The following is a 23,713-nucleotide window of genomic DNA, read 5'->3' on the forward strand; positions in this document are numbered from 1 at the left end:
GAAGGCACTTTCACCAGCCTTCAGTGAAAGAATAACAGGGGTGTGGAAATACAATCCCTGGCTTTGGGGCCCTGGTACACCTCTGTGCTTCTCCCATTTGTGACACTGTCACAGCTTAAGGTAGACATAGGCCTAAGTCCTGCAGTGCCTGTGGCTATACACCAATCAGCTTGTCATCCCACCCTTTCTCAACTCGTCAGAGTCAAAATGTGACCTGCAGCAAGGTAATTTATTTAAAAAAACGTAGTCTTTAAAATATTGAATGATGTGCATATAGACAAGAGAGCATGTTTGTGGGTAAGAGTGTGTCCGTGGGAGAGAGCGTGTGCATGTGGCAGCATGTCTGTGAGTGAAAGTGAGAGAATCAGTGGAGGGAGTCAGTGAGTGAAAATGAGTGATCGAAATTGTGAGTATGAGCAAGAATGATTGATAGTGAGTGAGAATAGCAATGTTACTATATGTAAAACTGTGTGACTAAGACTGTGTGAGTCCCAATCTGAGCAAGTCAGAATGAGCGAGGCAGAGTGAGAATCGGTAAAACTCATTTCGTCAGGGTAAGTGAATGAGTGTGACTGAGTGGGAAGGAGTGAAAATAATTAAGACTAGGTGAGTCGGTGATATTGAGCGAATCTGTGTGAGATTGATTGACTCAGAATGGAAACGAGTGCGACTGTGTGGGATTGAGTGAGTCAGTCTGAGTCAGAGAACGAATGAGGCTGAGTGAGTCCAAGTCCGAGACGGAGTGAGTCCGAGACGGAGTGAGAATGAGTGAGTCTGAGAATGAGTCAAACGTCAAAAAATGTATTGTTTCTTATTATTTAAAATCATTACAAAACACAGTAGAAAAATGATTCTTAAAATTTTCAAGCAATTTGTAATACATATTACATAAAACTTATCATCTAGTTACCTTGCCCATTACCAAATCATAGAATTAATTTGGAAGGCTTATTTTATACAACGTTAAGTGAGAGGGCGAATGGTCCGTAAAAAGTTTTTAACTGGTTGTCTCAATTTAATCCTTCTTTCTAACCCATTATTGACATGTTTATCACCCTTGCAAAAATGTATCTGTCAAGCATTGAGGTTACCGTTTCCTACTTTACTTGTTTCCCCAAGTTCCGCTTGTCGTAGGAGAGATTGTACTTTTCTCAAGTATTTAACCCCCCTACAAGCCAACATGGGTGACGATCTCTCCAGCCATCGAATTACAGCTTGCCTGCATGTGCGAATGTTCAATTTATTAAAAATATCCTTTAAAAGCAGTCTCCTTAGGTCCATGAGAGCCGGACATACGCATAACAGGTGGGGTAGCGATTCTTTTTGGTAACCACATAGGCGACAATGAAGATCCGTATAAACGCCTTTTCAAGATGGTTGTAAATCCTTCGAGAGGTGTAGGCCCAACCGATGTTCTATGTATCTCTTCTTTAGCATCATGTTAAAGTGACTTTCTAGATATGGTTGGGGTTTTGTCAAGGAATATGAATTAATCACTGTCCACCCATGTCGGCGTTTGGAGGTTACTGATTTATCTTCCAGAAAGGATTTCCATTTGGCAGCATTATTTATTATTTTGTCAAAGCTGGCTCTGTCTGGAATAGTATCCCATGTCGATTGGATTTCTAACTCCCTCAAGGATTTGATCAAGTAATCTCCCCACCCGCTTAAGGTGGTTTGATTCAGCTGGTTTTCAATTTCTTTCCAATACAGGCTGTCTAGTGAACCTTGTGCTGACAGACGTATTTTGTGGCACAGTTTCACAAACCTACTCATGCCCCGAAACTTCTGGTTCCGCAGTCCAAATTCCAGTCGGACCTGTGCTGGCGAGGCTGATTTTGGAAGGTTTAAAACCGCTTTGTATACCTTTGTTTGGAGGTTGTTTAACAGCCCAGCCTCTTTACAACACCAGGTAACCAGAGCATATGACAGAGTGGGTAAGGTCTGCGATTCCATCACCTTTAGAAGATGCATGTAGTTTGGGCAACCCAATTTTTTGCATAATAACAATTGTGCATATGAGAATGAGTGAGTCTGGGAACGAGTGAGTCTGGGAACGAGTGAGTCTGGGAACGAGTGCGTCTGGGAACGAGTGCGTCTGGGAACGAGTGCGTCTGGGAACGAGTGCGTCTGGGAACGAGTGCGTCTGGGAACGAGTGCGTCTGGGAACGAGTGCGTCTGGGAACGAGTGCGTCTGGGAACGAGTGCGTCTGGGAACGAGTGCGTCTGGGAACGAGTGCGTCGGAGTGCGTCTGGGAATGAGTGCGTCGGAGTGCGTCTGGGAATGAGTGCGTCGGAGTGCGTCTGGGAATGAGTGCGTCGGAGTGCGTCTGGGAATGAGTGCGTCTGGGAATGAGTGCGTCGGAGTGCGTCTGGGAATGAGTGCGTCGGAGTACGTCTGGGAATGAATGCGTCGGAGTGCGTCTGGGAATGAGTGCGTCGGAGTGCGTCTGGGAATGAGTGCGTCGGAGTGCGTCTGGGAATGAGTGCGTCGGAGTGCGTCTGGGAATGAGTGCGTCGGAGTGCGTCTGGGAATGAGTGAGACGGAGTGCGTCTGGGAATGAGTGAGACGGAGTGCGTCTGGGAATGAGTGAGACGGAGTGCGTCTGGGAATGAGTGAGACGGAGTGAGTCTGGGAATGAGTGAGACGGAGTGAGTCTGGGAATGAGTGAGACGGAGTGAGTCTGGGAATGAGTGAGACGGAGTGAGTCTGGGAATGAGTGAGACGGAGTGAGTCTAAGTAAGATTGAGAGAGAGTATGGCTAGGGAGAATAAATGAGATTGAGTGAGACTGACTGAGAATGAGTTAAAATAAGAGAGTCAGTCATAGTGATAATGAGACAGAGTGGGACTGAGAGAGTGAAGAAACACTCCCGACCCTTGAGCCCCCGCACCCACCCACCCACTGGTCACCCACCAAGAAGTCGAGTTCACTCACTGGAATTCGTGCAGATTACACTCTACCACTTTTAATAGTCACAAACGCCACTGGCAAAGAGTACAGAGAAGCAGTGGCAATCATGCTTAAAGTTTCAAGTGCTTTAAAATGCAGGGCTACAAATTAATCTGGTATAATTCAACATTTTAAAGGTGTCACACAGTACTATGCTAATGGCAGGGTTGACCACCGCCATGATGTAATATTATTCTTTAAGGATTAAATGAATGATCCAGCTGTGTTGAGGAATTTGTTTAAAAAAACATTTGACTATACCACTCTTTTTTTTTTTTTTATAAATCTTTTTGTTAAACATTCATCAACAACTGACATATAATACAGAGGAATCACTTACATCATATTTAGAGGAAAAACATTTAACAACTTTTGTGCCAGAGCGTCATGAGTATAGACTATGGGGTAGATGGATCGTCTGTGTCAATGTTAAGCGGAGGGCTGGCGATATGGCCACGGTAGGAGTTCCATGGGTCCAACATTTTAGACCACTTCCTGGGGCATCCTCGGGCAGTATAAACTGTCTTTACTCTATACATACACCAGTCAAGGTCTTCCTTCCAAGCCTCCACTGCTGGTAGCTGCACCGCACCTCACAGTTGTGCAATGCTTCTCTTTGCCAGCATAAGCCCTAGTGTGACCCACTGTGTGTGATGGTTATTTAGGTCCGTGGGTTCCCATATGTTTAGGAGGCATCGACGTGCTTCGGGATGAATGACAACAGAGAGCCCTTTGCTTAGTACTGCGTGAATATTGCGCCAGTATGCCTGTATATATTCACACTGCCAAAGGATGTGGAGGAATGTTCCTTCCTGGCCACATTGTCTCCTGCAATCTCCTCTGTCTACCCTACTCATCCGTACCAGACTGGGTGCTGTGATGTATACTCTATGGAAGATTTTGTGTTGAATTAGTCGAAGTCTAGCTGAAATTGCTACTACTCTTGGTGAGGACACCGCTGACTATACCACTCTTAATTTTTAAATCCATTAATAGCCCGCTAAATTAGACAGGTTCCTTACAGAATTAGTTTGAGGTAATCGCAGCCTATCCATTGGTTTTTAAACTCTTGGGTTGGCAGGTGATGTGAATCATACTTCGTAAAATAGGTTTGAAAAAAACAGCAAGCATTATTTGGGAAATGTTATTGTGAGACAATGAGCAGTACCAGTGAACAACATGTATGCAAATTTCTTGAAACCCAGTGCCACTTCTCACCAAAAGGCATTTGTGGAATTTTGTCTAGCTCTCTTGTAATATTTCTACTTTCACATATTGGGTTTTAGTAAGAGGAAAAATGTAACAGATGCCTTTTTTGTAATTCATCTGTGAAGATATTCCCCAATTCCTCCTACAAACTTTTGCTCAACTTGGAAGCTCTGTACTCTTCTTACCTGAGCTAGCTCTCCTTAAAGAATATCTGCGCTTTTATATTGAATCAGTAGCTGAGCATGTTTTAAAAGGTGACTATACCTATGGTCTTAAAGGTTGCAATGTTTACATGCAGACTTGTTTAATTTGGACTGCTCAATTTATGTATTTATAGTATATTTATTGGGGTTTGTTGAGTTCATCATACTCTCCAGAAGGAGTGTCTTGGCCAACTGGAAAGTTGTTTCAATCACAATCGCTACTCTGACTAGTTTTGTCTTTAATTACAGGATGGTTCTCTTTTGTTGACGTCTGCAACATGGAGTCAGCCGCTCTCTGCACTTTGGGGAATGAAATCTGTCTTTGATCTGAAGTGAGTTACTTCCATTTACTGACATTGTCTGCATGATAGTTTCTTTAAAAGGGTATTATTGCCACTGCACAACAAAAAATCTTTCCTGGTGTTTGGCCTTTCATTTTACTTGTGCCAATGGTGGACAGTGGTCAGTCTCCTGCCCCACTTTTACTTTAACCTCAATGAATTGTAGCCAAATGTATTAATGCTAGACCTTTTGAAAATAAATTAAAGCTGGAGTAGATGTGCTCTGCAGAATTTTAGGTTGTATGATTGAAGCAGTAAGAGAAATAATGGTGTTACGCGCAACATAGTTTAGCTTTGCCGTGCTTACGCGATTTATTTTTTATTACTTTTTTTTTTTACTGTACATAAGACAGATGTAGGAAGTTGGGTTTCTGTTGCAGTAACGCCCCCACTTTTTGCCAGGTTTCTGATGCACTTTGGCTTGATGTGCCCTGGTTCCCTGCTAATCAAGTTCCCAGGGTCTATGTTCTTTCCCAAACTGTACCTTTGTAACCACCAATTGGCACCTCTCTGGCCACATGTAAGTCCCTTGTAAAAGGTTCCATGAGTACCAAGAGCACTATGACCAGGGAAGACCCCTTAGGACTCCAGCACATATTGTGCCACCCTTGGAGGTCCTGTACCTTAACACACAAACTGCCATTGCAGGCTGCGTGTTTTGGTGCAGAGAAAAGTGATGAGTCAACATGGCACTCGTGTGCCATGCCTGCAACCCACTGCCTATGGTATAGGTAAGGCACCCCTCTAGCTGTGTGCACTATATCACTGGTGAGGGTACAGTTGCATGAGAACTGTACCCCTACAGTGTCTAAGTCCATTCTTAGACATTGTAAGTGCAGTAAAGCCATAAAGAGTGTATGCTCTGGGAGTTTGTCATTATGAACTCCACAGCACCATAATGGCTTTACTGAATTCTGGGAGGTTTGGTAGCAAACTTCACAGCATTATAATCGCACACTGATACCAGTGTGAGATTTATTATACCATGCACTCAGAGGGCATCTTAGAGATGCCGCCTGAAAAACGACCAGCCGCTGGTGGGTTTCCTGACTGGTGCACTCCAACCTGCCGCCACAAGACATCTTTCTGGACCCCTGGGGTGGGAGCCTTCACTCCCTGAGCCCAGAAACAAAGTCTTTCCTGGGCAGAGGAGTTCACACCTCCCCCATGGTCAGGAAGAACCATCTGTGGCAGGAGAGCTTCTAAGGCCTTGGCGCCTTTGTAACATGACCCCCCAGCCTCTCCTGCTGTCGGGAGCAGGCCCCCTTCCTGTCTCCCCTCTTCGGCGGGAAGACAGTCTGGAATAATTAGAACAGCCCAGCCAGCCCCAACCCTCAGGTGGGGGAGGCAAGGTGAAGCCCACTCTTCAGTGGTCCCCTCTGCAATTTCCGACTTAGCTGGGGAAAATCCCAGAGAGGTATCCCAGTGCTCCAGAGTCCAAGTTCACTGTGAGTTGACCCCTCCAGGACTCACTGACGTCGCCTGCAGCCTCAGCACAGAGACCCCCCGAACCGCGAGTGGCCCGGTAAGGTGAAATCCCACCCCATAACACACCCCTGCATCCAGCAGCCCTGCGCCCTGGAGAAAAGAACCATAGGTGCAACTCCGTCCACAAGCCCTCCAACTTACCTGCGTAGCTGTCGCTTCGTCCTAGGAGTCTACCTGGACTGAGCCTACCGCCAAAATCTAAAATAGGCAACTCCCATTGAAAACAGGATACCCGATGCAAAAACAGCAACCGGCCGCCCCTGTTGCGCTGTGGGTGCACCTTGTATGCAAACTTGAACCCCCCCTTTTCTCCTGAGCCTAAAACCAGGAGCTTTGCTCCCACAACCTTGTGGCCTACTCGTAAGCAGCCACCAACCGGAGGCCTCCTATCCCCTATTGGATAACATTGGGCCTCAGCACCCTGCACCCAGCCGCCCAGGTGGCGCTGAGGGTGCTTTGAGAGTGCATCCTCGACACTGGTGGAACCCTGGTTCCAACCCCAGAAACCCCTCTTCCACAACCAAGTACTTACCTGTAAACCGATAACTTAATTTCCTCCCATAGGTTTGCATTGATTGCTTTTCTTTGAAAAATCTTAAGTGCGGAGTTGGTTTGTATGAAAACCCTAAGAAACTGCATACGTGTACAAATGGAATTACTTACCTCTTGTCTAGGAAGTGTCTCAGTGTGATATTTAGGCATTTTATACTGATTAGCAAAAGAAATTTAAAATGGAATCCAAGAAGTAACATGCACAGTATTCTATAAAGTAATTGAAAAGTAATTTTGAATTGTTGACTTTCCTGTTAATCAACCAACTGCATTTGAATCTGCATTCCAATTGTACTGACCTGCATTATACCAGCAAAAGTATTGTTTCACTCACATGCACCAGGCCGGGCATGGTTTTAGAAATAAAGTAACAAAATAATATTTATATACAAATAAAATTGGTCTGAGTTCTGTCTTTGAGTCTGTGACATCATTTATTGCCTGAATGTGTGCAATAAATGCTTAACACTACCCTCTCATAAGACCCTACTGCTCAGCCACACTACCACAAATAGAGAGTAAGCAGGGCTCGAAAAATCTGAAAAATGGTACTAGTCCTGCAGGTCTAGTACCTTGAAAAATGTACTCGACCTAAGAGTAACCTACTTAACCTCCGTCTCTGAAAGAGAAGAAAAAGTGACAGGATAACAAGATTTAAATATAAAAGAATATAAGGAGGCCCCCTCTGTAGTTTGTCTGGGACCAGGGGGAAAGTAATAGAAAAACACGGGGTGTCCAACTATGTAGTCACAAGATCGAAGTTGGCGATCTCCTCTGTGGGCACTAAAGTGGGTCAGATCTCAGAACCCAGAACAGACATATTAAATAATACTGAGGTGTAGAGGAAAGCATGAGGCCAAGAGTTCTAATGTCTCTGAACTATGAATGTCAACAGTGCACACAGGTTACGTGTTATTTATCTACAAAGATTAATTAACAAAACTAGTTAAGTAGCTTTTGCAGTGGGACACCCCGTGTTTTTCTATAACAAGATTTAAAGGCATCTTTATTGCTCATTTGCTTTGTGAGCAATAAAAGGCCTTTAAATCTTGTTATCTTGTCACATTTGCTCCATTTTCAAAGACGGAGGACAAAAGTTAGTATGTTTTCCTACTCGCCAGAAAGGGCGAGTAGGACCTAAAAATAGCTCGACCTCATAGAGTGGATTTGTCGAGCCCTGGTAAGGTATTATATACTTTTACCTCTGCCTACCTTTTGGGTTCCACTGGACTCTGTGTACACCATACCTTACTCTGGTATAGTATATACAGAGCCAGCTTTCTACAACAAGGGTAGGGACAATATCACACTTGTGATACATAGGTACAGGCGTAGTACCATGTGTATTTCTCCACAGCTGCCAAGTCACAGATATCATGATTTTACACAGAGGATTATTAGGTGGTGCAGGGCTTTACTGAGGGACCTTATGTCTGTCTGTCATGGACGGGGCACTCGTTGGGAATGGGTGAGTTTGTTGTGGGTTCTCTGTGCATTCTTCGGAGCATCCGTTTCTAGGTGTGATGCCCTATCCTGCTGCGCTGCCAGCAGATTAGTAACCAGCGCGACCCATTTGTCCTTTGGTCTTGTTCGCACAGACATCAATTACTAATAGGTTTTAAGTTGTTCTTGGCAATAGGCTGCATCCCTTAACCAGTGTTTAAGCTGAGGAAAGGCATCTGGCCCAGTGGATGGTAACACTACAGCTGACTAGCAGGAACAGGATGGCAGTGAAAGTTCAGATCCCCAAAAGGGATATCCTTCACATATCCTTCAAAAGCTACCAGAGATAACCGCTGAGTAGCATGATCTGTGTTCACTGCGATAGTATCAAGTATTTCTGTCCAGAATTGTGCAACTGTGGGGCAATCCCCGGCCAAGTCTCCCAGGGAAAGTGGTGGTGTGAGTGGGGCACCGCACGCAGCGCACATCAGCAGCCACTCCCATCCTATGCAACTAGAGTGTAGTATATGCTATGTAAGTATTAAAATCGTATTAGCCTCAGTCTGTAGTTCATTGAAAGGGCTCTGGATTTAGTGCAGCAGGAAGCCACTGCTCCTCACTGAGATCGAGCAGTTGCTACACTAATCGGGCATTTTCATGAATCTGTTACCGAGGATAAAAATGCAGGCCACAGAGCATACACTTCTCCTGGCACCTGATGACCATTGTCAAGTGCTTGATTTGGGATGTGCAGGGGCTGAATGATCCAGGTAAAGTGTGCCTAGTGCTCGCGAAGTTAAATAGACACCAACATTGATTTGCTTCTTACCAGGGCAGAAGTCAAGAAAGAAGAAGTGGGGGGGACTAACCTAATTAAGCAGTATGCAAGTGGCATCACGGCGCGTGACATCACAGCGTGTGAGGCGCGTGACATCAGATCTTACGCCCTCACATATATGTTTAGCAGGTCTATCATGAGTACATTTGAGCACATTTAGAGTATCTTGCAAACCCTCCTGATTTAGGTAGAAGATTTGCACTTTTGTAAGCTTCACATAAACCTATTTGGCCTTTTGTCAGTGTAAAGCTTCCTTTACCCATAGTGCTTTAAAAGAAAAAATAGCGGTATTTAAATTATGACACCTCCTAAGGGGTAGTAAGCACTTTATAAATGCTATTTATTTTGTGCAAATATTGGGAAAGATCAACACATCTGACTTCTTACAGTGCATGCATATCTCCTAAACAGAGCCTGAACAATGTGAAAAGCTGCCTCAGAACTGTGTGTGAAGTGCTAACAAGGTGTTAGCATTTGTTTCCCTCTGCTGCATTTGCTTCTAGGTGTGAGGCTCCTGACTACTGCCAGCCAGGAGACGAACAAAAGGAGGCCTGATAAGCCCTCAAATTCGACCTTTGTTATGGGCCCAGCAGGAGTCAGAAGTAAGAGAACCCCATCCCCACCTGCACGTTGTTGCGATCGAAAGCAGACAACAACGTGCAGGCGCTGCTGAAAGTGTCCTGGTGTTTGGAATTCAGCATCTTTTTCAGTGAGGCCCAACTTCTTGGCAGGGTGGACGGTTTACACCCTGTGAATAAAGTAGGTGGATGCCGTCCACCTGCGTGTACCCCTGAATCGTGCCCTGCTTCTTACAGGTGCTACTCCTGACCAATTCGAGCTGCTCCCGACTACGTGCGAGATGATCGCAGTGTCGAATATCTACGTTTATGCTCGCTGTGCGCGAGTAGCTGTCATGGCACACATACCAAGTGCTATGCGACACCAGGCCGGGTTTGTCATCCTGACGGGAACACTGCAGGAGCATCCTGTCACCCATACCTATGTATGCAGCCCAAATGTGGATGATCTTAATCCTACGAGTAAGAAGGCCTGTGATGTGAACTTTGACCTTGTCAACTTGTACGAAGGAGAACGAATATAGACCCACTAGTAGACTATTGTGGAAGTCCATCTTGCTGAATACTAGTGAGGTTATGGTTGTTCTGTGTTGAAAGGGAAGGGAGGGCGATCCTTACACATGTGTTTTTGTGGGTCCTATTTACCTCAGTCACCCCATGCTCCTAACAGGACCAGCATGTGCTCATGGTAAAGTGCAAGCCTATCACTTCACAAAGGACTTTCCCAAACTCTCTAAAATGTCTTATGGGTTTTTTTGGGTACTGGAGATGGGAATGTCATACAACATGTACATGTTGATTCCATGTTGTCCACCTTGAGTCATCTTAGGCTCATGTACTAGGCCCTTCGGCAATATACCATGGATACCTTTCTGACATCTTTTTCAATTTGACTTGTTGAAAAGAGATAGTGCTGTTGACTTTAACCCGCTTTTTTTAAAGATGAAATGCACACCAGATGTCTCAGTGGTGGTGGTTAAAAAAAATTCAAAAACTGGGATCCAGCTCTTGGGCCACAAGAAGAGAGAAGATAAATGAATCTACTGCCAGTGGATAACCTGTCACACTTCAGTGACCATTATAAGCGCTTCGAGTTCCATTGTCTTGTTCGGTCTCTGTGGTCACGCCCTTCATATTGAAACAAAGGTAACTTGTAAAGGTTGGACCAAAACCTGGTAATAGCAGGGCACACTCCTACCCTACAGACAGGACTCCTTCCTCGAATGTTGAGATCAAGAAGACAGAATTTGCTTCCTCCTGGGGTAGGGACAATAACTACCATAATGAGAGGAAGGACGCTGAAAAATGCTAATAAGTCTTCTGCACTGATATATTTGCCCCTCCCCTGATGGGGTGTCTAATGTTTTTATCTATCAAAGTGGTGAAATCCCTACAGTGCTAAAACAAACGAAATATATCAAAACAGCAATTTTACGGAGATCCTTACAATGCATGACTCAATCAGGTTGAGGCTTAGTTTGGGAATTCTTATCTTAGAGTTCTCTGTTCTTCACTGGATACCCAAAATACATCAGTGTGCTACAACTGGTTCACTTACTCCTGAACTCCTGCAAAACACGTCAGCGGTTGAGTCACCCTCTTAATCACATGCAGCGCAATGGCATCATTTAATCTATGCCAAAAGCAACAAATTGTCTTCCACTGTCAAAAATGTGTCACTGGATTTGCCTCTGATTTTGATATTTAATGTACCAATCTATGAAAATATGCCTAGGTACTTGCACCTAAAGCTTTAAGTGGTGGCGTAACACAAGAAGTTACTGGCAATGCCTCGTACAGTAATCATGAAGAAGGGTCAAAGAAGACAGCCACACTCCAAGTCCCTGAAGTTGGCAGCCTGGATCCTGAAATCCTAGAATTGTTGCTTAAATCTGCTTGCAGGCCAGGTCGCTCCCACGCCACACAGCACCATCAGTGTGTCTGTGCCCTCCCCCGTGCTGCTGATTCTGTCGAGAGTTGGCAGCTGCTGTCTCCTATGCCTCTGCCGCCTGGTTTGCGCTATAACTGTATTTTGTTGCCATAACTGTACTGTAACTGTACTGTGCCTCTGTACCGCTCTGCCCCTTCATGTTTTGTTTAATTATCGTACCCTCATCGCCGTTCTGTTCTCCCCCTCCCCCCCCCCCCTTTTTTTCTTCTGTATCCCAACCGTCCCGTTCCTACTGCTGCTCCCCTGCGGCCCCACCCCCTCGCTATCCCATTCGCCGCCCCCCCCCCCCCCCCCCCACCAGCTGCTCCTCCCTCCCTCCTCACCCTAAATGGCGGTCGCTGCGCTGTAGTGAGAGCGACCCTTGACCCTGCTTGCAGGCCAGGTCGCTCCCACGCCACACAGCACCACCAGTGTGTCTGTGCCCTCCCCCGTGCTGCCGATTCTGCCGCAAGTTCGCAGCTGCTGTCCCCTGTGCCCCTGCCGCCTGGTTTGCGTTATAACTGTATTTTGTTGCCATAACTGTACTGTAACTGTGCCTCTGTACCGCTCTGTCCCTTCGTGTTTTGTTTAACTATCGTGCCCTCATCGCCGTTCTGCTCTCTCCCCCCACCTTTTTTTCTTCTGTATCCCAGTCGTCCCGTTCCCACCGCTGCTCCCCTGCGGCCCCGCCCCCTCGCTATCCCATTCGCCGCCCTGCTCCCGCCTCCCAGCCGCTCCTCCCTCCCTAAATGGCGGCTGCACGGCTGGCGCGCCAGAGGCGCACCAGAGGCAAGCCCGTCCTCGCCTGGACCGCGCCCAGCGCCAGAACCCCTAGACCCCGTGAACGCCACGCCACCAGACTCCGATACGCCGCCACCACCCTCCTTGCACTCAACACCGGCCGAAACCACACCTGCTTCCAGGCCGCCCCGAAGCAGACCCACAGACCCTTCTCCTGCCGCACCTGCAGCTACACCTGCCTTGCGCTATTGGAGCAAAGTCACCTAAGACCAGCCGATCACCGCCCTCGCCCAGAACCCACCCACCGACCCCACCAACCCAGACGCCGCAGCCCGCAACCTCAGACAGCGGATCTACGACTGCGCCAACACCCTCGTCCCGCTCAAGAAACCCTCCAACAGCCATGCCAGCAAGAGAGCCACCTGGTTCACCGACGAGCTCCAGATCTCCATACGCGCATGCCGGAAACTAGAGAAGATATGGCTCCACGAACGCACACCGGACAACCACGCAGCCGAAAAGGACGCCACCCACAGACATCACCACCTCATCAGATTAGCCAAGAGATCCTCCTTCAAAGACCGCTTGAATAACAACGCGCACAACAGGAAAGAGCTCTTCAACATCGTAAAGGAACTCGCCTATGACATCCCGCCATCACAAGAACTGTGAGACTCTCTAGCCATCTTCTTCCACCGCAAGATCGCTGACATCCACGACAGCTTCAACACCACGACCTCTCCGACCACGCCAGACTCCACCTCCCATGTCAACACCACCAGCGCCAACCGCCTGACCTCCTGGTTCAATGTCAACTACGACGAGACTCACAAGGTCATGAACTTGATCCACTCAGGATCTCCGTCAGACCCATGCCCACACCACATATTCAATAAAGCAGACGCAGCCATCGCACCCCAACTACGGAAGGTCATCAACATCTCCTTCGAAAAGGCCACATTTCCGGAAAGCTGGAAGCACGCCGAAATCAACGCCCTCCTCAAGAAGCCCAAAGCGGACCCCAAGGACCTCAAGAACTTCTGGCCCATCTCCCTGCTCCCGGCAAAGGTCATCGAGAAAATCGTCAACATGCAACTGGCCCGCCACCTGGAAGACAACAACATCTTTGACCCGTCCCAGTCCGGATTCAGACGCAACCACAGCACCGAGACAGCCGCCACAGACGACATCAGGCGCAACTAGACAACACCGAAACATCAGCCCTCATCCTCCTGGACCTGTCGGCCGCCTTCGACACGGTCTGCCATCTAAAGACACGCCTCCCAGAAGCCGGAATCTAAGAGAAGGCGCTTGACTGGACCACATCCTTCCTCTCCGGCAGAACCCAGAGCGTCCGCCTTCCGATCCGAAGCCACCGACATCATCAGCGGCGTCCCCCAGGGCTCATCCCTCAGCCCGACGCTGTTCATCATCTACATGGCCCCCTCGCACGAGTGGCCCGCCACCAAAACCTCAACATCATCTCCTACGACGATGACACCCAGCTCATCCTTTCCCTCACCAAGGACCCACACACCGCCAAAACCAACCTCCATGAGGGAATGAAAGCCGTTGCAGACTGAGTGAGGAGCAGCTGTCTGAAGCTGAACTCGGACAAGACGGAGATCCTCATCCTCGGACCCACCCCCTCAGCCTGGGACGACTCCTGGTGGCCGACCACACTGGGAACAGCACCAACACCCACCGACCATGCACGCAACCTAGGATTCATCCTCGACTCCTCCCTCTCCATGTCCAAGCAGGTCAACGCCGTCTCCTCCTCCTGCTACAACACCCTCTGCATGCTCCGCAGGATTTACAAGTGGATCCCGACCGAAACCAGAAAAACGGTGACACAGGCCCTCGTCAGCAGCAGACTGGACTACGGCAACGCACTCTACGCAGGAATCCCAGCCAAACACCTACGACGACTACAACGCATCCAAAACGCCTCCGTACGACTGATAGTCAATGTCCCCCGCCGCAGCCACATCACCCCCACCTGAGAAACCTACACTGGCTCCCCGTCGACAAGAGGATCACCTTCAAGCTCCTCACCCACGCACACAAAGCCCTCCACAACGCCGGACCAGCCTACCTGAACAGCAGACTCAGCTTCCACACTCCCACCCGCCAGCTCCGCTCCGCTCTACCAGCCTCGCTGTCGCCGCTATCCCCCGCATCCAACGTATGACATACAGCGGCAGATCCTTCTCCTACCTCGCTGATAAGACCTGGAACACCCTCTCTACCCACACACGGCAGACCCAAGACCTACTCGCCTTCAAAAGACTCCTCAAGACCTGGCTCTTCAAACAGTAGCAGCACCCCCCCTCTCCCCTCAGCGCCTTTGGACCCTCACGGGTAAGTAGCGCGCTTCACTGGTAAGTAGCGCGCTTTACAAGTACTCTGATTGATTGATTGATAGTAAAAACATATGCTATCAAAGAAAACTTAAATGATTTACAGTAGGCGGGTCACCAAAATAAAGTTCGGGTACTTTGGTTTCGCTTCTTGACGACATGTTGTGGCCAGTACTTATAGTGGACTTTGGACCAACCTATTACTTACCATTTGCTGACTTTATTGTCACTCATTTTCTTGTTTCTTATATAGTCTTATTCGGTGATCTTTGTCCCTCCTGTGGAGCATAATTTGCTGATGATTTCCCAGTCTGTTGCCATTTTCTCCCCAAGCCCCCAATTTCCTCAGTACCTCAACCCTGTTGCATTTTCTTTTTCTACTTATCTTTTTTGAGGGCCCGACAACTGCAATTTGTGGTTGGGCTGCTCCTTTCTTAAAAAGTGGTTTTGCATACATTGTATTGCAGCAGGATTCACAAATGTACATTCTAGTCTGTATAAGTCAGTCACATATACTTTTAACCCCATGGATGCTCAGCATATTCCCCTGCTGTGCTGAGAAATCGGAAATCCCACCCATCATGACGAGCTGGGCTCGTCATGAGCGTGCGAGGAGGCTACTTCATGACGAGCCCAGCTCGTCATGAGCGTGGAAGGGGTTAAACTGCTCCTCCCAACTGACCATCACATGAAGCATTAGGTTGTAGTGCATTGTAGTGTATCATCAATGCTATATAGATTACTCCTATAGTTGTCACCTCAAAAAACATTTACAACAGTTAGAACATTTTGTAGCTAAAATAACGTATTGCACAATATTTCAAATTGTGAAATTAGAATGGTCTCCTGCTGTAAGACTGCTGTTACAGTCTGTTAAGTTGTTCCTTCGTTTTCATAACTGTCTTAGTTCATCACTGTCTCATTAAAGGGGTTGTATATATGACATGCATGGTATTTGGTGTGTAGAACAGCATGTCACCCATGTCTTACCTTTGTTACTTTGAAAGTTCATATTAATGAGCATTATGTAGTGTGTGCTTGTAGGAAAGTGCCTCTTTTGGACATGGTTAGCCCCACTTTTTGTCTGGAAAATTATGTAATTTCAACTGGAAGTGCTCAGGGTCCCTGCCCACCAGATCCCATGTGCCAGAGCTCCTTCCATAAAATGTACCTATTGCTTCCACAATTGGCACCACTTTAGCTCATATATAAGACCCTAGTGAGAGGTATCCCTGGTACCAAGGGCCTTGTGGTTAAAGAGGGATCCTAAGGGCTGCAGTACAACTTGTGCCACCCTAAAGGACCCCTCACCTAGCACATGCACTCTGCCACTGCAGCCTGCATGCCTTGGTGCAGGTGAAACTGAAGAGTCGAAATGGCACATATCCCTGGGTGCCAGGCAAACAGACACTGCATGAGATATAAGTAAGACACCCCTCTAGCAGGACTTAGCTCTAAAGCAGGGTGTACTATATCTCCTGTGAGGGCATATCTGCATGAGCGGTGTCCTTGTTGATTCCTGGCTATTGTAAGTGATCAGGGAATCTATAGTAAGTACATAGGATGGACACTCGTCATTACGAGTTCCCCAGCTCCATGATGGCTTCACTGAAGTATGGGATGTGTGGTACCAAACATCTCGTCATAATCCTGATGCTATTCGTGCCTCTGGAGACTGCAGTGAAGTTTGTTGCGGCCAGGGACCTGCTGGCCCAATATCCAGACGAGGAGGAGGAGCCTGCACCCAGTTGACCCGCGCTGCACGCCTTGAAGGCGCTTATCACCTCCCGTGGCGCGGGCCCCTATTCTTACCTCTGGAGACTGCGGTGAGGTTTGTTGCAGCCAGAGACTCACTGTCCCAATATCAAGGCGAGGAGGAGCCTGCACACAGCTGACTCACGCCACACGCCGTAAAGGGGCTGATCACCTCCTGCTGCATCACAGACTGGAGGATGCAGGGCTGGGCCCACCCTTTGTTTTCTGTTCACTGTTTTTGGTACTCAGGTCAATGTCTTTCATTCTTTGTCATTTTCGTCATCATCGCCTAAAATCGATTTCAGAGTAGGATCTTCTTCAGCACTGTTTGGGAAAGTTGCATAAGGATTGAGACTATCACCTAGAGGACTCCGGTCTTAGGCTCTAAATAGGCATTCTCGTACAGGTAAGAGGCCTTTTTACTAGTTATAGGAGTGTCTTTGGCTCTGTGTGTGAATTGGCCTGAGCCTTCTTGCCTTATTTCTTTCCTCCCTGATAACATCTCTGTGCTGCTGGAACATCCCCTCTGATCCATCGCCACTCCAGTGGCCACCTTTTCTTGTGGGAACTACCAAATTCCTCAACTGTGTAGCTTGTCAGACACAGTTGGGCTATTTTCCAGGTCCTCCTGGGTTGTTATTATAGGGAGACATAGGCCCGTGGGACCCTCTGCCAAGGAGCCTTTGAACACTGTCTCTACTATGGACGCTTTCTTGCAGCAAGCTGTAGAGGTCCTGAAAAGAAAATTGAGCTGGCCACTTGGCGACTATCACGATCCCCATACCTCTCCCCACCCAGAGTTCCTCTGTACCCTCACGACTAGCATCTCTAGATCAAGTTTCCCCTGTGGGCCCGGCCTTGACTTGAGGGTGCCTGCTGATTCTCCTCAACTCCCCTTCGACAGGTCAGTGCTCATCCACCAGCGCCTCGGACAGTGTACGTAGCCCCTGGGGCAGGCCCTGGAGTGGGTATGGGAGTGAGAGTAAAGAAAAAGTGCCCTTAGATTTGGGGGGGGGGGGCATGCAAAGCAATGGCAGAGTATTGGTTTACACCCTAATCCCTCAGATTCCCCAGCAGAGCCCAGCCTGGGCCTGACTGTTTTGTTCAATGCTCTTCAGATTGCCCTGCTATCAGCCTTGGATCTTAAACTAGACCCATTTTACATCATCTTTTCACAATCCAGAACGATTTGAACAAGTTGGCTGCTTTACTGCAAGATGACCACATAATACCGCTTACTTGTTCCCTGGCCCCAACTGTACCAGATCCTTACCTAAGCTAGTGTCTGAGGTGGTATCTCAGCGTTTATTTATTTATTTGCGGGTTTGTAACGCGCTTGAATAAACTCCCGAAGGAGTATCTCCGCGCTCCAGAGACAACAGTAGCAAAAACCAAAGGGCAGTAATCCAGAACAAAGAATCATATGTGGCTAAATCATGACCCAACTAATTTAGGCCTGGAACAATAAAGTTTTCAGTTTTTTCCTAAAGCCAAAGTGATCCGAACACTGCCTGAGTTGGAAGGGAAGATTATTCCACAATATTGGACCCACCACTGACAGTGCCTTACCACCCTGTCTAGTCCTTCTAATCTTGGGCACCCTTAGAAGCAACTGATCACTTGACCTGAGAGCGCGTGTGGGAACATAGGGAACACATTTTTTTGCCAGATAGGAAGGTCCTAGGTCATGTAGTCCTTTATGTACTATACAGCATGTCTTAAATTTCACTCTTTGGCGGACAGATAACCAGGGAAGTTTTTCCAGCAGAGGTATGGATGGAGATCTGGGGGGAGCATTAAGGACCAACCTGGCCGCGGTGTTCTGTATCACCTGAAGTCAGTCCAATACCTCTTCATTAGCAGACGCCAGGAGGCCATTACAGTAATCAAGCCGGCTGATCACTAGAGCCTGGACCAAAGTCTTTCTAATGGAGTCCGGAAGGAGCGGGAAAACTTTACGGAGGAGACCTATCATATGAAAACAGGACCCCACTGTGTTATTTCCATGTTGTTCCAAGGTCAGCTCCGGCTCCAAGCGAACCCCAAGGTTCTTGATTACTTGTTTTGGGTCGGGAACTGGCCCCAGGTCTAATGGCCACCAATCAGGGGACCATAGTATCTTGGCCTCACCGAAAAGCATAACCTCAGTCTTACCAACGTTACACTGAAGAAAGTTGGAAGACATCCACTGGGATACTGCTTTCATTCCCTCGGAGAAAGATTGTTTAACCTCCGTGGTCAAAGATTTAAATGGAAAAAGCAGCTGGGTATCATTAGCATAAGACACTGGACAAAAACCAAAGGCTCTCGTAATATTTGCCAGGGGGGCCACATAGATGTTAAAAAGAGTTGGGCTCAAACAGGAGCCCTGTGGCACCCCCTTGGTGATCTTAACCTCATCGGACCAGAATTCACCCATGGTGACACATTGAGTGCGGTCGGAGAGAAAGCTCTTTAGCCAAGCCAGTGCCTTGCCACCCAGTCCACTCTCGGTCAGTCGTTCGATCAAGGTCTTATGAGAAATGGTATCGAACGCTGCCGATAAATCCAGTAGTACCAGAACAACTGAGATACCCTTGTCCTGGTACATACGGAGATCATCAGTTATCGACAGCAAGGCCGTTTCAGTACTATATTTCGGCCTAAAACCGGACTGTGAGGGATCAAGGCTTCCTGATTGTTCCAGGAAGTTAGACAGATGCTTATTAGTATGTTTTTCGATGATTTTACCCAAAAATGGCAGCAGGGAAATAGGTCTAAGATTGGACAAATTGGTCCATGGAACGTAGATGTTCTTCCGAATAGGTCTTACTAGAGCCTTTTTCCACTCTCGTGGGACACATCCCGTGTTAAGCGAGAGGTTCACAAGGTTCTGAATTTCAGGACCAAGCACCCTGCCCACAACTCCCATTGTTCTCGCTGGTAGTTGATCTGAAGGGCTCCCACTTTTGATGTTATCAATCAACACCTCTACTTCTAACAGGGTGATATTGGGAAATTTGAGAAGTATGCCAGGATTAGCACCCACTTTTGCCTGCGTGTGAATTCTATGATTACTTAGAGGTAGGATAGATGCCTTGATTTTTTCAAAGATAATGTTAATCTTATCAGTGAAAAAATCTGAAATGTCGTTGCATAGTTGTTGAGACGACATATCCGTACTTTCACACGCCACTGGTTTTAGAAAGGTGTTTAAGATTTGGTATAGCACATCTGAAAGAGACACGTTGGTATTAGATTCCTTACCTTAGAATATCCCCAGGCGTCAGACTGGATCGGAAACTTTTGCGTAGCAATACCCTTGCGCATCGGTAGGCGTCGTCTGCGGCTCCGCGTCCGTCGTCGGCGCCGTTATGACGTCGTCGGAGTACTTAGACGCCGCCTCCGCGTGCTGACGTCAGTTCTTCTTTTTTCCGCGCCAGCAAACGCAGATCTGGAAAAAGCAGTAACCCTAGTCAATTTTTGACTAACGTTTTGATCGTTTTTGATCATTTCTCGAAGTCTTTCGACTCCGATTGGTGCCGTAGGGATGCCCGGCTTTAAGCACTGCGAGGATTGCGACCGCACGATGTCGGTCACGGATCCTCACCACCTGTGTTTAACTTGTCTAGGCGTCGATCACGACGACAAGGCCTGCTCCGACTGCCGGGCCCTCTCTTCGAAAGCCAGGCGGGAGCGGTCCCACAGGCGACTCGAACTCCGGCAGTAGGTCCCGCGCCGCGAGAGGTCTCGGTCCCACGGGAGGTCAAGGGACAGGTTGCGGGCTCGGAGCCACCACAGCTCCGAAAGTAGGCCGCACTCTTTCGGGTCGAAGTCGTCGTCAGGTAAGAAGCACAAGAATTCCAAGAGGCGTCATCGCTCTGCGGACTTCCCCCGACAATCGCGCGATGCGGCCGGGGGTTTGGGTGACACCGCCCACGCGGCTCCGTCGGAGTTGCGGGTGCCGCCTTCAGCTCCACACCCTCCGGTCCCTGGGCTCAACGCGACGCCGGAGGAGATTGAGCGCTTCCTCATGGCCATGAGGAAACTCTCTCCTCCGACGGGTTCCGCGGCGCCTTCGGGCCCAGCGGACCCGTCTGGGGCCTCTAGCGGGTCGGGGGTTTCGGCCCAGACGCCGTCGGGTGCTTCGGCCCCGTCGCCACCGGCGCCTTCGGGCCCGGCGCCGCAGGTTCCCACTATCCCGCCGCCGACGGTGCCTTCGGGCCCGGCGCCGCAGGGTACAGTGGCCCCGGCGCCTTCGGGCCTGGCGCCGCGGGACGCCGCTAGTCCTTCTTCGGGATCTGGATCATCGCCGGTGGACCTTACGACCTCCCCGGCGTCGGACCATCAGGTGTCGCCTCCGGCGCCGTCCTCGGGCAGCGCCGTCCCCGATGCCCCCTTCATTCCTGTGGGCGCCGCTCCAGACGTCGTTTGGGGAGTTTCACTTCTATGAGCAGGCCCCATTAGTTGAGAACCCTGAGTTTCAGGAGATGGGTGATGAAGGGGATTGGGAGGGGTCTGAGGACCCTCTGACCCGAGAGTGTCAGTCTCATGAGGACTGGGCAGGAGACCTTGGGGAGGCCAGTGGCCTGGACACCTCTCCAGACACTGGTTTTGTCTCCCCTCCTACCGTGGCTTCGGAGGAGGGGGCAACCTACAGTGTGGTGTTGATGAGGGCTACCAAGGCCTTGGGTCTTGAGCTCCCCGTCGCGGCCGTGAGGACTAATCTCCTCACTGAGGTCCTTAAACCGCAGTCAAGCTCGGCCGAGCCTCTGCTGCCCTTAAATGAGGCCTTGACCGACGTTCTTCTGGGCACTTGGTCCAAGCCCGCTACGGGTTCGCCCGTAGATAGGAACGTGGCCAGACGCCACCGCCCAGCACCGGGCGACCCATGTTTCCTGTCCACCCACCCTACCCCCGAGAGTCTGGTCATCCAGGCCCCCAATTCCCAGACCGCATTCCCGTCGGCACCGCCGGACAGGGAATCCAAGAGGTACGAGCAGTACGGCAAAAAGATCTTCTCGTCCCTTAGTCTGGGACTGCGGTCTTCCAACACCGCATGCCTCTTGGGCCGCTACACCCACTCTCTGTGGGATACAGTTGCGGAAGTGCTGCCAGAGTGTCCGTTGGAGGTACGGGCCAAACTCGGCCAAGCCCTTGTGGAGGGCCGGGATGCAGCCAAATATTCTATACGGTGTGGGCTGGATACCACCGACTCACTAGGTAGAGCGATGGCAACGACGGTGGCGGTCAGACGTCACGCCTGGTTGAGGTCCGACAACTTTTCGGCCGATGTCCAGAACACCTTGATGGACATGCCGTTTGATGGCCGTCGCCTCTTTGGCGACAAGGCAGACCATGCGCTCGAGCGCTTTAAGGACTCCAGGGCTACGGCCAAGTCCTTGGGCCTCTCGGCCCCGCGCCAGCAATCGGCTGCCTTTCATTCCTTTCGTGGCCACGGAAGGGGAGTACCCACACGTGCTGCCAGCCACGCTCCGCAGGGTAATACCCAACGCGGTGGCGGCCGTGGGAACCGCCATCCCGGCTGTCGGGGACAACGGCGAGGTCAGTCCACACCTTCCCCCGCAGCATCCGCCTCAAAACCCTCCTAGTCCGTGCTTTCAGGCCCATGTGACGCCAGTGGGGGGCAGGGTTCGCCATCACCATCTCCACTGGCGCACCATCACTTCGGACAGGTGGGTGCTGCAGATCGTCCGAAGGGGCTACTCCCTCCCCTTTGAGGCGACTTCTCCAGCCATGCCACCGCAGAACCACCGTGTATCGGGGGATCATTTGCGACTTCTGCAGGAGGAAGTTACGGCCCTCTTGGCCAAGGGGGCCATCAAGCGCGTTCCTGGGCCAGAAGTAGGGTGTGGTTGCTACTCCCACTACTTTCTGGTACCCAAGAAGGGCAAAGGGGGCCTACGCCCTATCTTGGACCTAAGGAACGTCAACGGCTTCCTCCGGAAGGAGAAGTTCAAGATGCTGACACTGGCTCAGGTCCTAGCTGCCCTGGACCCATGAGACTGGATGGTAGCGTTGGACTTGCAGGACGCTTATTTCCACATCCCTGTCCTGCCGGCCCACCGGCGCTACCTGCGGTTCACGGTTGGCCACGTGCACTTTCAGTATACCGTGCTCCCCTTCGGCCTTACCAGCGCCCCACGGGTGTTCACAAAGGTGATGGCGGTGGTCGCAGCTCATCTACGCAGGTTAGGGGTTTCAGTCTTCCCCTACCTCGACGACTGGTTGTTGAAGGTGGGCTCGCCCCAGACAGTCGTCAGCCACCTCCAGACTACGGCAGATCTCCTGCACCGGCTGGGGTTCTCCATCAATGTGCGGAAGTCACACCTGTGCCCCTCTCAGAAGCTCCTTTTCATCGGAGCAGTTCTCGACTCGGCGCGGTTTCGGGTTTATCCACCCGAACAGCGGATCCGGGATATTCAGGCTCTGATTCCCATCTTTCAGCCGTTATCCCGGGTCTCGGTCAGGTTGACGCTGCGGCTTCTGGGGCTAATGGCCTCCTGCATCCTGCTGGTGCATCACACCAGGTGGCGGATGCGGGCTCTGCAGTGGGACCTGAAGTTTCAGTGGGCCCAGTATCAGGGCAACCTATCCGTCCACGTCCTGATCTCGGAGGGCACTGCGAGACAGCTGCGGTGGTGGCTCACGGACCGCGATTGGGTCAGCGGCAGATCCCTCTCCCTTCCCCAACCGGAGCACGTAGTTGTGACGGATGGGTCCCTACAGGGCTGGGGAGGCCACATGGGAGAGGCGGAGATCAGAGGCCGAGATCAGAGGCCTCTGGTCTCTGGCGGAGGCCCGGCTCCACATCAACCTGTTGGAGTTACGGGCGATTCGTCTAGCACCGAAAGCATTCCTCCCGTCTGTCCGGGGGAGTGTAGTGCAGGTGTTCACGGACAACACCACCGCCATGTGGTACTGCAACAAACAGGGCGGGGTGGGGTCGTGGACCCTTTGCCAGGAGGCTCTGCGCCTCTGGCAATGGCTGGAACACCATGGCGTGACCCTGGTGGCTCAACACCTGGCAGGTTCTCTGAACGCCAGGGCGGACGAGCTCAGCCGTCGGTGCATGATGGATCACGAATGGCGTCTGAACTCGGACGTGTCGCAAGGCCTCTTTCAGCAATGGGGAGAGCCTTGGTTAGATCTATTCGCCACCGAAGAGAACACTCAATGTCTTCAGTTCTGCGCGTTGGAATTTTCAAGGCGGCACACGCTCGGAGACGCTTTTTGTCGTGAGTGGAGCTGCGGTCTACTGTACGCCTTTCCGCCTATACCACGTCTGCCCAGAGTGCTGAAGAAGATCAAGAGCGACC

At 49.9% G+C, this 23,713-nt stretch overlaps 1 protein-coding gene across 7 annotated transcripts in view; it reads left to right on the plus strand.

The window, feature by feature from the left end:
* Positions 1-23,713, plus strand: part of DCAF1 (DDB1 and CUL4 associated factor 1) — a 928,365-nt gene that overhangs the window by 606,226 nt on the left and 298,426 nt on the right. For all 7 annotated transcript variants that reach the window (XM_078661275.1, XM_078661278.1, XM_078661277.1 and 4 more), the window contains one exon: positions 4,615-4,697. In XM_078661275.1, coding sequence (XP_078517401.1) covers positions 4,615-4,697 — 83 coding nt within the window. The remainder of the gene's footprint in view (positions 1-4,614; positions 4,698-23,713) is intronic.

This window comes from Lissotriton helveticus, chromosome 9 (assembly GCF_964261635.1).
Source record: "Lissotriton helveticus chromosome 9, aLisHel1.1, whole genome shotgun sequence".
Lineage (NCBI taxonomy): Eukaryota > Metazoa > Chordata > Amphibia > Caudata > Salamandridae > Lissotriton > Lissotriton helveticus.